The sequence below is a fragment of the Thalassophryne amazonica genome, chromosome 9, assembly GCF_902500255.1.
Source record: "Thalassophryne amazonica chromosome 9, fThaAma1.1, whole genome shotgun sequence".
NCBI classification, from domain to species: domain Eukaryota; kingdom Metazoa; phylum Chordata; class Actinopteri; order Batrachoidiformes; family Batrachoididae; genus Thalassophryne; species Thalassophryne amazonica.
Window position 1 is genome coordinate 37,661,820 of NC_047111.1, and position 13,767 is coordinate 37,675,586.

The 13,767-nt window shown below is 38.3% G+C and overlaps 1 protein-coding gene across 3 annotated transcripts in view; it reads left to right on the forward strand.

The window, feature by feature from the left end:
* The window catches only part of slc25a14 (solute carrier family 25 member 14), a 22,551-nt gene extending 9,533 nt beyond the window's left edge, over positions 1–13,018 (forward strand). For all 3 annotated transcript variants that reach the window (XM_034177906.1, XM_034177905.1, XM_034177904.1), the window contains 6 exons: positions 4,531–4,625; positions 7,577–7,662; positions 9,538–9,633; positions 10,390–10,514; positions 11,735–11,948; positions 12,600–13,018. In XM_034177906.1, coding sequence (XP_034033797.1) covers positions 4,531–4,625; positions 7,577–7,662; positions 9,538–9,633; positions 10,390–10,514; positions 11,735–11,948; positions 12,600–12,641 — 658 coding nt within the window. In that variant the 3' untranslated portion in view covers positions 12,642–13,018. The remainder of the gene's footprint in view (positions 1–4,530; positions 4,626–7,576; positions 7,663–9,537; positions 9,634–10,389; positions 10,515–11,734; positions 11,949–12,599) is intronic.
* The last annotated feature ends 749 nt before the right edge of the window (positions 13,019–13,767 follow it).

Sequence of the window (13,767 nt, forward strand, 5' to 3'; positions counted from 1 at the left end):
TGACTTCCTCCCACCTCTGCCACCGAGTGATAAAACGTGTAATTTGCCCCAAAAACTCAGAGAGGGTTGTCCCTGGATGTAGGATTATTGCTTCATATGCGTCATATTTTAATCCTTTAGCGCCCGCCCTCAAACGAGACTACGCTCCCCAATTTGGCCACCACAACATAATCAAACTCCGTGCTAGTTGTGACAAGGTGCTTTAAAACAAAGCTCTCAAAATGACTGTCTGAGGAATCAAGAGTAGTGTTCAGAATAATAGTAGTGTTATGTGACTAAAAAGATGAATCCAGGTTTTGAGTATATTTCTTATTATTACATGGGAAACAAGGTACCAGTAGATTCTCACAAATCCAACAAGACGAAGCATTCATGATATGCACACTCTTAAGGCTATGAAATTGGGCTATTAGTAAAAAAAAAAAAATAGAAAAGGGGTGTTCACAATAATAGTGGCATTTGCTGTTGGTGCTACAAACTCAAAACTATTATGTTCAAACTGCTTTTTTAGCAATCCTGTGAATCACTAAACTAGTATTTAGTTGTATAACCACAGTTTTTCATGATTTCTTCACATCTGTGAGGCATTAATTTTGTTGGTTTGGAACCAAGATTTTGCTTGTTTACTAGTGTGCTTGGGGTCATTGTCTTGTTGAAACACCCATTTCAAGGGCATGTCCTCTTCAGCATAAGGCAACATGACCTCTTCAAGTATTTTGACATATCCAAACTGATCCATGATACCTGGTATGCGATATATAGGCCCAAGACCATAGTAGGAGAAACATGCCCATATCATGATGCTTGCACCACCATGTTGTCACCACAAACTGTCTGCGGCCCTTGGACCCAAAAAGAACAATTTTACTCTTATCAGTCCACAAAATATTCCTCCATTTCTCTTTAGGCCAGTTGATGTGTTCTTTGGCAAATTGTAATCTCTTCTGCACATGTCTTTTATTTAACAGAGGGACTTTGCAGGGCTTCTTGCAAATAAATTAGCTTCACACAGGAGTCTTCTAACTGTCACAGCACTTACAGGTAACTCCAGACTGTCTTTGATCATCCTGGAGCTGATCAGTGGGTGAGCCTTTGCCATTCTGGTTATTCTTCTATCCATTTTGATGGTTGTTTTCCATAAAATTCCACGCGTCTCTGGTTTTTTGTCCATTTTAAAGCATTGGAGATCATTGTAGATGAACAGCCTATAATTTTTTGCACCTGCATATAGATTTTCCCCTCTCCAATCAATTTTTTATTCAAACTACACTGTTCTTCTGAACAGTGTCTTGAATATCCCATTTTCCTCAGGCTTTCAAAGAGAAAAGCATGTTCAACAGGTGCTGGCTTCATCCTTAAATAGGGGACACCTGATTCACACCTGTTTGTTCCACAAAATTGACGAACTGACTGACTGAATGCCACACTACTATTATTGTGAACACCCCCTTTTCTACTTTTTTTTTTTTACTAATAGCCCAATTTCATAGCCTTAAGAGTGTGCATATCATGAATGCTTGGTCTTGTTGGATTTGTGAGAATCTACTGAATCTACTGGTACCTTGTTTCCCATGTAACAATAAGAAATACTCAAAACCTGGATTAATCTTTTTAGTCACATAGCACTACTGTTATTCTGAACACTACTGTAAATCTGTCTGAATGAAAATTTGTATGACCTTGTTGTTAAATTTTTTTTTTTTTTTGTGCAGAGGAAAATCACAAGATCCTCTCTGAATTTTTCAGAATGGTTAAAGAAAACAAGTCACGTCATGAATAAAGTGCAAGATCGTGAAGATGTGCAATGTCTGGTTGGGATTACACAGTTATCTACTGATACAGTAGCTACTTGGGAGGTGATTCAATGTGTATCATGACAACCCCCCCTCCCAAAACCCCCAGAACCCATACAAATTGTAATAAATCCTACAAAAGTCCAGCAGATTTCTTGAAATTTGACTATCATATCATAAATCTATAAAAATCTACATGTTTGCCTCATTAAATGTGGCAAGTGTGAAGGTTATTCCCTCTTCTTATTCAAGGGTGTGGTCTTTCAGTTTGAGATCATGGTTTATTAATTTTACTCGTTCACCAAGACCTGGCATGTCCTCATTCAACTCCTTCAATTCAGTTTCAGTTTAATTTCATTTATATACCGCCAAATCACAACTAGGTTGCCTTAAGGTGCTTCACACAAGTAAGGTTTAACCTTACCAACCCCTAGAGCAAGCACACAGGCAACAGTGATAAGGAAAACCCCCTCTGAATGGGAGCGCTCACACAAGTCTAACCTTGTGTGTTTGTTCCCTTTTCTTTTACAGTGGTTTGCATTCAGCTTAGTGGTGCATTACTGAAGATGGTACCTCATTCAGATCAGTTTATAGTAGCAGCTTGTCACGTGTGTAGATGATGTCATCTTGTGGCCATAGATGATAATGCAGGTTTTCATTTATAAGTCACTTCAAAATATAAATCACAGGACCAGCTAAACAAGTTTAGTCCTGGCTCTGGGGGTGGGGGTGGTTCGTGTACATTTCTCTTTGAGAGCCAAAACTTGCATTTTCACCTTACCTATGATGAGGACATTCAAAAAAGCTTGGTTAAGATTTTTGTCTGTGGTACGTTTTTTCTGCAGCGCCCAATTTTCAATTATGGTTCAGTGCTATTTGGCCAAATTTCTAGAATTCCTATCTTACGGAATAACTAACAAGACGACAGTGGCATAGTAAATAAATTACCTTTACCTGTCATGTTTAGATGTAGCATATACATTTGCACCATGTTTAGATGTCATTTAGAGAATATTTTGACAAAAAAAAAAAAGATTTTTTCCCCCTAATTATGCCGAAAAATCACTTTCAGTTTGAAAGCCACTAAAAGATTGCAAGCCTCCCTAGATACTATTTGTATACAAAATAAGCCAGCTTTTGTTAAAAACATCCTTATGGGGTCCTTTTAATAAAAACACTTTCAATTTTTATTTTCATTATACTGCAGGGTCATTGAGGGGGTTAATGTGACCCAAAGTTTGATTTCATGGATGGATTTTCTTGGATGTCTGGTATGTAGGCCTATTGAACCCAGGCACATTTCACTAGTAGCCTACAACAGAAATAGATTATGTTTATGTCATTAGTGTATGGACACAGTGATCTCATCTAAATCAAGAATTGTACTTTTATTTGATTTCATAACAAGAAGGGACTCTAGCAACTAGTGCTGCCGTCTTTTTTTGAGCTTTTGTACTAAAATTCCAATGGTATACAGTAGGAAACTGTGAGTGAGTCCACATCTTCAGTCCAACTTTGAAGAAGCTGACCTGTGCATCCCTATTCATGTCCTTGACTGTCTTGAGAATGGACACAGAGTATGTGTTGTGATTATGAGCGACACTGATGTGATTGTTGCCCTTTTGTACCACATGCCTGTATTTCTAAGGAAAAACCTTCTGGAGCTGTGGGTACGTGCAGGAGTTGGAGACACTACTCGCTATGTGCCCCTTCATACTCTGTATGACAAACTTGGAAGTAACCTTTGTTCAGTCCTTCTGGCTGTGCACAGCCTTACTGGATGTGACATCACAAGCAAAATTGGTACTAAGAAGGCTGCCTTAAAAGCTACACCCGAGGAGCTGCTGAAGCAATTTGGGCAGCTGCAACACCTTTCTGCGCCCATCATCAGTGATGCAGAACAGTACTTGGTGAAAGTGTTCAGACCAGGAAGTGACGCCAAGGATTTCTCAACTATGCGGGCAGAGGTTTTCCACCAGAAAAAGGACAGTTCTCATCAAAATCTGCCTTCAACCAGCCAGGGACTTCTTCTACATATCAAATAAAAAAATAATGTTTTTGGATACAAAATGCTGTTAATGACATTAAATCATGTAGCAAATGTGTATGCTATGTCTAAACATGATAGATAAAGGTGATTTTTTTTTCATTCTGATAGTGTCTTCTTAGTTATTCTGTCAAACCTGAATTCTTGAATTTTTTAGCCATGGACTGTGATGGCATAAATCGTGCTGCAGAAAAAACGTACCACGGATGAAAATCTTAACCAAGCTTTTTTGAATGTCATCATATGTAAGGTGAAAATGCAAGTTTTGGCTCTCAAAGAGAAATGTACACGAAACCTCCCCCCAGAGCCTATGCTAGTTACAAAAGAAGAAGGAGAAGAAGAACCCCCCACATGACTTAATGGGAAAATATGACACTTTTCTGTATAATCAGGTTGTGCTTTTTATGATGGTAGATCCTGTATGGCATCATTCATCTGTTTGTGACCCAGACAAATTCATCTGTCTCTATGTGACCACAAATTCTCTTTTTTGGTCTGTTGAAGTGCTTCCTTTGGCTTTGTCACACCCCCCACCCCCCTCAGCAGATGTCTTGAATTGGTTATTTAATTGCCATGAAACCATAACTAACTATGCCTTTTGAAACAATGTGATTTTATGGTTAAACAGAGGTAAGCAAAGTTTGAAGGTGCATGGTAAACAGTCACTTATACTAACCATTGTCCTTTCAGAATTTCCCCAGCCCTGCTGAGACAAGCTTCTTATGGGACAATTAAGATAGGAACCTACAACTCTCTGAAGAGGTTGTTTGTAAGTCGACCTGAAGGTGGGTGTCAACTATTTCTACTGCTCATATGCTATCTTTTACCTTTTGTCCACCTCTCCTATATAATGTCTTTTTTCAACATCTAAGATGTTAGCTTATCTACCAGGATGCAAATAACATTTTTAGAAAACAGGTTTCAGGTGAGTCTTAAATGTCAGCCACAATCTTGAAAGCATTTTTACTCTGAAATATTAGTCTGAAAAACTGGGCCTGGGTCACAGGAAATGGCTGTGCTTTAATATTTTGGATAAAGTTTACTTTAATGACCTGTAATTCTTTTTTTTTTATAGCTCAAACAGCTGTTGGACATTGCTGTCATGTATGGCTATAGTCTGTTTCAATACTGTTTCAGAAGGAACTTAAAAATTTAACATTTTTTTGTGTGTCAGGAGTACACCACTATGTGTGACATGTTACCACATCGTCATTTTTCAAACTATACTTTGAAGAATTTGTGATGAGTAATGAGAACTACAGTACCAGTCAAAGGTTTGGACACAGACAATTTACAGTTTTATTTGAAAATATGAGTTAAACCACTATTTCCCCAATCCTGGACCTCAGGACCCAACGTACTGCACATTTTTCTTTTGTTTCTGAACTAATCAGAGTAGATCAGCTTAGTCAGGTGTGTTCAGGTAATCAACATTGCTGTCCTTAGTCCTGCACACCAGTATGTATAAACTTAAAATGAGAAATCTGCAGTATGTAGGTAATGTAAACATACCACGCCACCATTTGGTGGTGGTACAGCAGTAATGCACACACAGATGTAATGAGGGTCAGTTTGTTTGGTCATATTAAAAAACTGTGATTCATATCATGCAGTTTGATTTCATAAGCAATAATAGCAAAATGTGAATCGAAGATCTGTTATGGTTCATCTTGATTTTTTTATTTTTTTATTTTTTTTTTGGCTGGTTAAATGAATTCACTACGCAGTTAACCGGCAGTTAAAAAAAATGTTGTTGTTAGCATGACTGTTTGCACCAGCTTAGCTAAGCCTGTAAATATAATGTAAATAATAAAAGTGAAACTTGATCATTATTCATTAGCCTGTTCAAAATGGCAGCTAATAAATAGATGAAATAAATGCCCAGATTTATATATTACTTCCATCAGCTTGGCAGTGAAATCTGAATGTTTTACGCAGTGTTCACATAGCATCTTGCTCCGCCTCGTGTGTCTGTTGTAACTCCTCCCACTTGCTGTCCTTGGGACGCAAGCAAACGATCTCCAGCTTGGGAGGTGGACTAAAACCTGGGCTCTGGTCTAAGTGGCCACAGAATCGTTTAGCTGTTGGGGGAGTGAGGCCTATTGACTACTATTACACAGCGACTCCTGCTGGCCTCCGTCACATTAGTTCAGTCTTTAAGGTGCACAGACATTTGCGAGTCTAGTTTTATCCCTCTTTTAAATCAGATGTCTTCTTTTGCTTCTTACACTTGATCTTGGACTTTTCTTTCTTTTCCAGTTTGTGTAAATCCTCGGAGCCAAAGGGGGATTATATCGGGTTTATGTCTGCCTGTCTGTTGGTCTGTCTGTCCATCCGTCTCAGAAAGGGTATAAGCGTTCTGAACTCAGCTCCTCTCACACTTTTTGGAGGAATTTTGTGAAACTTGGTACAAGTCTTTGTTATAGGTTGGTAATACGCATATTATCATATCGTTGGAGTTGGGCCCATTGTACCAGAGTGATGGCCCTTGATTAACAAATCGAGACACCGTCAGTTTCATGAATGGGTGCCTGCATGCTGAAATCAACTCCTGTTGTGCTCTCAGACCAGTCTTGTTTGTGTTTGTCTTGGCTGTTATTGTAAAGAGACTCATGTTTGTGTTTACTAACAAATGGAACCTAAACAGTATGTAAAAAAAACAAAAAAAAAAACAACAAAAAACAAAAAAAGACTGAGAGATGCTAAGCCTGTAAGTCACCAGGAAACTTTTGTATTAAGACAGATTGAACTGATAGATGGAGAAAATGCACACTGTAGTGACTGCATACCATTTAAAGTACCCCAAACCTTGTGGTTCAAGCTTGTGTACGCGTGCACACACACACAGACACACACAGTCGATTGTTATAAGCTGTGTCTAAGTTCTTCTTTCTTTTCTGTTTTTCTTATATCTTTTTAGTTAATTTTGTTAAATTTCTTCACATTAAGTAGAGCCTTTCAGTACACTCTGGTTTGTGTGTAATTTTGGGACAGCACAGGCAGTGGTACTTTGCAAAAAGTATCTTGTGTATTTATTCAGACAGGTTTAATGAGATCCGAAGTAATGCTTACCCGGCCTTGCAAAATATTTGACGGATGCAAAAAGGTGCTTCTTTTTTAAATTTGCATTTACCGTATGTTGATAAAAACTAAAGGATCTTCTGGCTTCTGTTTTCTTCATGTATTCTCTTTTTAAAAAAGAATGATCCTAAAACAACCCTTTAGAATGACTGACTGTAAGGGAAATTAAGGTGTTTACATCACAATAAGATATTTTTTAGGCAAATTTTATGCTTTTATTTTGGTAGATGTCAGTGGAGAGTTGCAGGAAATCCTTGACCTGTTGGGGTGCTGTACAGTAAACATTCCTGCCTGCATGTGAAATCAGGATGTTGTGACGTTTTTAACCCCTAGGCACAGGATTCCCCAAATGTCTTCATCATAATGAAATTATTATTATGAGCAGTGTATTTGAATTGTGGCTTTTTGCTGTTCTAGTTTATTATATTCTGCCACAATTGTGATGAGAATTTTCAGTTTTTATTGTGTTGTCCCAAAGGAGCGCAACCAGTGTATTGAGAGTGATACAGTACGTATGATAACTTCATATTCTGAGGGAGTAGTCCAACATCTCTCTGGGCATACATGGGAACTACAATTTAGGTGAATTGCTTGTGTTTGATTGCTTTTAGCTGCAGGGATTAATTATCAACATATTCTGTCTGTTTTTTGACAGATGAAACCATGGTCATCAATGTCTTCTGTGGTGTTGTATCAGGAGTCCTGTCCTCCTCCCTGGCTAACCCGACTGACGTCCTCAAGGTGATTCTTAAGACTTGGCTATACTAAGATGAACAGTATTTGCTACAAATACTGGAACAGGTCCCAGATGATTCTTTATGAATAGTGAATATAGACCCCTAGTTTTGTTTAAATTCCACCGTGGTTATACAGTAAAACTTGCTGGTATATCTGTCCTTATATAGGTGTTGTTTGCTCAACCTATGACTGTACTCTGGCATCAATCAGCCACGTGATGGAAAGTAATACTGGTCCAACATCTTCAAGGAAATATAAGACTGGATTTTTATGTTTTTGGAAAATCATCTGAAAATGGGGTTGTCTTATTCAGGGTCTAGACTTTTACAAGTCATTACATTCATAACAATAAGTGGCACCAAATGCCCATTAAATAAATGTATATAAAAGAAGACTTCGTCTTCATAAAGTTTTCTTTCAAAAATATGTCTTGAAAAAGAGGGGTTGTCTTATAATCAGGCTTGTAATATATTTACAGCAATACGGTAATTGAATTTTTTTTCATTTATCATATACATCCAAACAAATGTTATGGCAGAGCAGGGGATATCACCAAGTGGGAAGCTTTGATGGTCCCAAATGAGGCATACCCAGAAGAAGAAAAAGTTGCAGCTCCTTGACTGGCTGCTTGAGGCTGGCTCCAAAAGTGAGCAGATTCTCATAGGGTTCCATGTTAAAAATATCCAGCTTTAGAGCAGAAATAAACATGCTCACAGCCATGTACAAAAAAAAAAGATCTCTGTTGCTAGTTTCCCCTCCATGACAGCTGTACAAGGGGTGAATTTTTTTTTTCTTACTTCTTAGTAAAAGACTGCTTAACATGTAAAGTTATGCGTGGTTAGGGGCGTTGCTGCTTTAAATGACGGCTTGTGTGTTGCTGCTGTGCAGAGCTCAGAGGCCCCATATGGCAGCTAGTTATTTTGGAGGATTGTGTCTCATTTGAGCAGTTTTTTTTTTTCCCCCAGATATCTGTAATAATATGGTTTAACCCAGGTAAGTAGCAGACTTAGGGTCTATAGAAAACCCTGTGAGTGATTTCACACAGGGTTTGTCCAGTATATGTACAGTCTGTGGATGTCACATTAACTTGCTCACAGTTCTGTAGTTCCATCTTCAATAACAGCGCAGTACAAATGTTGCCACTCCCATGGTCGTTTTGTTTAATATATCACTGTATTTATTAATCTGAATGCCATAAAAGATACAGAATTACAGTGTCTTCACTGTTGCCTCAAAGCAAGAAGGTTGTGGGATCACGTCACACCTGTGGAGTTTGCATGTTCTCCCCATGTTTGCGTGGGTTCCTTCCAAGTGCTCCGACTTCTTCCCACATCCAAAGACATGCAGGTTAGGTGAATTGGAAACTTTACGTTGACCGTAGGTGTGAATGTATTTGTCTGTCTGTATGTGGCCCTGCGATGACATGGCGTCCTGTCCAGGGTGTACCCTGCCTCATGCCCTATAGCTGCTGAGATAGACTCCTGCCCCCCTATGATCCTTAAATGGAGTAAGTGGGTATAGAAAATGGATGAAGGGATAAAAGGTACACAGTAATGGAGTAGAAAGGTGCTGACGTGAAAATGACCACATGATTTCAGAAGCCGTATCGGTAATACGTTTGAATGGGAAACCATTGCAAGTGTGAATGTTAAATCTCAGTTGTTGCTGTGTTGATTGTCTTCTGTAAATATCTGAAAGGGGCTAAGTTGATTCACTGAAAACAAAAAGACAAACAGAAATTTTGACAATGGATGAATAAGTACAACTTGATTATCTTTAAGTTAAACAGACAAGTCAAAGGAAGCAAAGAATAGTCATCTTGGGTCAAGTTGGCTTGGTTTGATGTCTTTTTTTTTGTTTGCCTCCTTTTTGTTTCAGATCAGAATGCAGGCACAGGGGAGCCTGCTCCAAGGCAGCATGATGTCCAACTTCATCAACATCTACCAGACAGAGGGCACCAGAGGACTGTGGAGAGTGAGTGCTGGTGCTGAGTGGGTGAATTTACCTCGATTTTGTGTGTGTGTGTGTGTGTGTGTGTGTGTGTGTGTGTGTGTGTGTGTGTGTGTGTGTGTGTGTGTGTGTGTGTGTGAGCCTGAGCCTGAGACCTGAGCAGATAGAATTAAAAACAAAATCTCAGGATTGTATGTATGTGCATGTTATTTTCTTAGAATTTAAACTTCTGCACAGTGCAAACAGTCTTACAAATAAAGCAGTAGAACTGTTTATCTATGTGTGTACATTTTTAGGAGTTGCTGGTGATACTTTATCTTTACAGTTTTAAATTCTGAAATGGAATTTCCAACTTCAACTTAGGCACGAAAGTCTGTGTTTCCACTGTACTACTGTTTCATGGTAAGATGATTTAAAAGCATGAAAGCATGCTTCCACTGATAGGGGAGTCTGATATATATATATATATATATATATATATATATATATATATATATATATATATATATATATTTGGGTTCTTATTTACTACAAATGATCACAAGGAAATTTTGAACTAATCAATGAGCACCGAGTATTGGACTTTGGTTCTCGATCATGATAGCAGTGTTGGATGGATGAGCCAGAATGCACCATTTTAAGGTCATTTTTGCCAGACGCCCCTAACCCTCACTCACAAACAGCACTGTCTTTTCTTTTCTGGGAAAATGTTTATTATCACCTACGGACCTGTACTGTCGTAGTGGTACAACCTCACTTACTTTCTTCCTTTTTCCTCAGGGTGTCATTCCCACAGCACAGCGAGCAGCCATTGTTGTTGGTGTAGAACTTCCTGTCTATGACATAACAAAGAAGCACCTCCTTCGCTCTGGCCTCATGGGAGATACCATTTTGACACATTTCATGTGAGGTTATTTAAGCTTCAATTTGATTTACTTGTTTTGTCCTTGTTGAAAAATACTTTGTAAGATGCTGATTATAACATGACATCTATAATGTAATAGCCAAGTGGCCTCTGTGTGTGTGTGTGTGTGTATGGCTTTGATCATGTGAAAAAATGGGGAGAGCTGACATTTGCTTTTTTTTGGTGAAATTAGTAATTTTAACTAACCAATAAACAATGGTTGCTGTGCTGCAATGCACCATGGGAGTTTGGGGTTTTAAATGTTGTTATTATGGTTTATGTTAGTTTAACAGTGTTGTTAGGTTTATTGATTGTGTTTTTGTAGCTCAATTGGTTTATTCAGTTTAGATAAGTCTCATGTTGTTATTACCATGAGTGACGTAAGTTTCATGTTGGTGCCATCAGTGAAATGTTTAGTGGTTTTAATGTCTTCAGCCACTGTCTTTGTCATATTAAAACCACCTGCTTACAGCAGCTGTGCGTGCGTGCAACTTCAAACAGGGACAAACAAAGCACAGCTGACATTTGCTTATGTATTTTGGGTCAAGGATGAATGGCGCCAAAACAGAACACTGATAGGACTAATAGTTTTGGAGAAGCTACAAATATTAGCCAACCTTGCACACACACCTTTCCAGCAGGGGGGCAGTAAATCATCTTTATATTAAAAGCATAAGTAAGTGCATATAATTGTAAATATGTTAAAAATACATGGATGACACAAGAAAGTGAAAACACTTATTTCCATTGTGGTCCATTTAAAATCTAATAACAGAATAGAAGTAGTAGTAATAATAATAATAGTATGTATATGATAACAACAACCTAAACAATTTATAAATGCATTAAGACAGTAAATTAACATTAAAAATGACACAATTAACAGGAAATAAAAGGGTTGAGTTCCTCTTCTAAAAATTGTTGAGGTCTAAGGTTCTAAAAATATTCTGGACTCACCCAGCATTCCAACTCATTATAGAAACTTTGCTTAATTTATTACCACCCATGAAAAATGTCAGCTAACTATTTTATAAACATTACCCAATCTAGAGCCTGTGGATCCCCACGGGCAACCCGCTAGTCTGCTTTATTCATTCATTCATTCATTTATTTATTTATTTTCAGAATACTTTTCACATTGTGACTTTCTCAGTTGAGTGCGAGTCTCATCACTGTTAGACTGGTCCATTAATCCTGTTGCATGGGTGGATGTGCCTGCAGTTCCAGTTTCACGTGTGGCTTGGCAGGGGCACTGGCATCTAACCCTGTTGATGTGGTTCGAACCCGGATGATGAACCAACGAGTTCTGTCAGGAAACCCCATATACAAAGGAACACTGGATGGACTGATGAAGACATGGAGGAATGAGGGCTTCTTTGCACTCTATAAGGGATTCTGGCCTAATTGGCTGCGACTGGGGCCTTGGAACATCATTGTATCCTTTTTTAACTGAGAGCTGGATGAGGTCAAACATTTGTCACTTGTACCATAATTTTATTTCTGTGTATTACATTAACCTTTGGAAATTCAAAGGAGTTTCCAATGAATGGCACAAACACTACATTTTTGTAGTGTTTTTAAAGATATCCCTCTGTGTTTGTCTGCTCTGAGTGGATTTCTCAGCTTGAACTAGGGGAAGCCAGCGTGTTGTCCTACCAACAAGAAAACAAGAAACTTATTTTAAAAGTTCAAACATTTGTCATGTACTGAGATTATCCCGTGCCAGATGTGTATGTTCGCTATCTGCGCATACGTGAAAAATGGGAAGTTTGTTCTGTATATAATGTAATTCATACAGAACAAACTTTTGTTCTGTATAAATTACATTATATACAGAACAAAAACGGATAAACTGAGTTTATCCTTTCTTAGTGTGGACCAAAATCCGATTTAATGTTAATAAATTGTGATCACTCACAAAAATGAAGCATAAAATCTGAGTTTGTAGTGTTTACATGTTAAATAAAACTTGTAAGATGTACAGCTGTCTGTTTTCAGACGGGTTTGCTGAGAGGTCAAGTCTGTGGAGTGCACTATGCAGCTGTAGGTTGTTATATTAAGAAGTATTCCTTAACAGATGTCTCAGTTCTTCATCACCTTTGAGCAGCTGAAGAAGCTCCCGTTCTAACCCACAGAAACTGCACTCATCTGCTCGGCTTTGTTAGGAATAAGTGGAGCAAGGATGACACTGTCTGGATTTGTGGCACCAAATACAAACACACTCCCTACTGATATTTTCAATAAACACTCTACTCTCTGACTTTGCCCTTTTAAATGCTATGTTTGTTTGCCCTGAAGGTCTTGCAGACTTATTTATTTTATTACCAAGGTTTATTTATGTGTGTTTGTTCAGTTTTGAGGACTGTTACTTTTGATGGTTCCTCTGACACTCTGTCAAATGTGACTCCCTCTCCCCCACCTCCCCCAGGCAGCTAAATGATTGGTTGTAGCAGAAGATGGACAGTTTGGAGGAGCTAGCTTTATTTCCTTTGAGCTGATGAGAAAGGTGGAATGTACAATTTTTGGATTGGGTGAGTGGAGTCTTATGAGTTTATTGTAAAAGTAATTCCAACACTGATCCATTAAGTTTTCTCACATGTCATAAATTGGGTATTTGCACAGTCTGAAACAATAAAGGAATGCTGCTGTTTATTTCAGATACACAAGGCCATGCAGTTGACGTAGAGTGCAGTGGTGGGCACAGTTCCGCTAATCCACTAACTGCTAATTATTGAAGCTAACTTTTTTGTTAGCAGATTAGCTTTTCAGCTAACTTCAAAAACCGGCGGCCCAATTAGCTTCCGATAAATTTAATTCAGATAACTTAGACCGCTAATGTTTTTTTACATAGTAACGGTGAAAAACATTTATAAACCCTGTTGGCTCCTGCCTGCTATGTATTTTGCAGCAGTGAGGCAGCTGAGAGGAGCTGAGCTCAACTCTACCCCAGCAGAACGGGCCTGGCTGAAAGGCTGCTACAAAAAAACAAACAAACATAAAAGTCATTACCTTTTACAGCATACAGCGGTCCAGTCGTGAGGTCAAAGTCCTCAAAAGGAAAGCAGGTTTGACTTATGGTTTTGATTTCTAATCCACATTAATCCAGATAATTTAACTACATTAATGTCAAGTCTGTCATTTATACAAAGTGAAAATATAACACATATCTTTTAACTTTAAAATAATGCACTAATTCTGAAGTTTTGAACATTAACACACACAGATGCCAAAATGCATTATGGGTAAACTGAGCC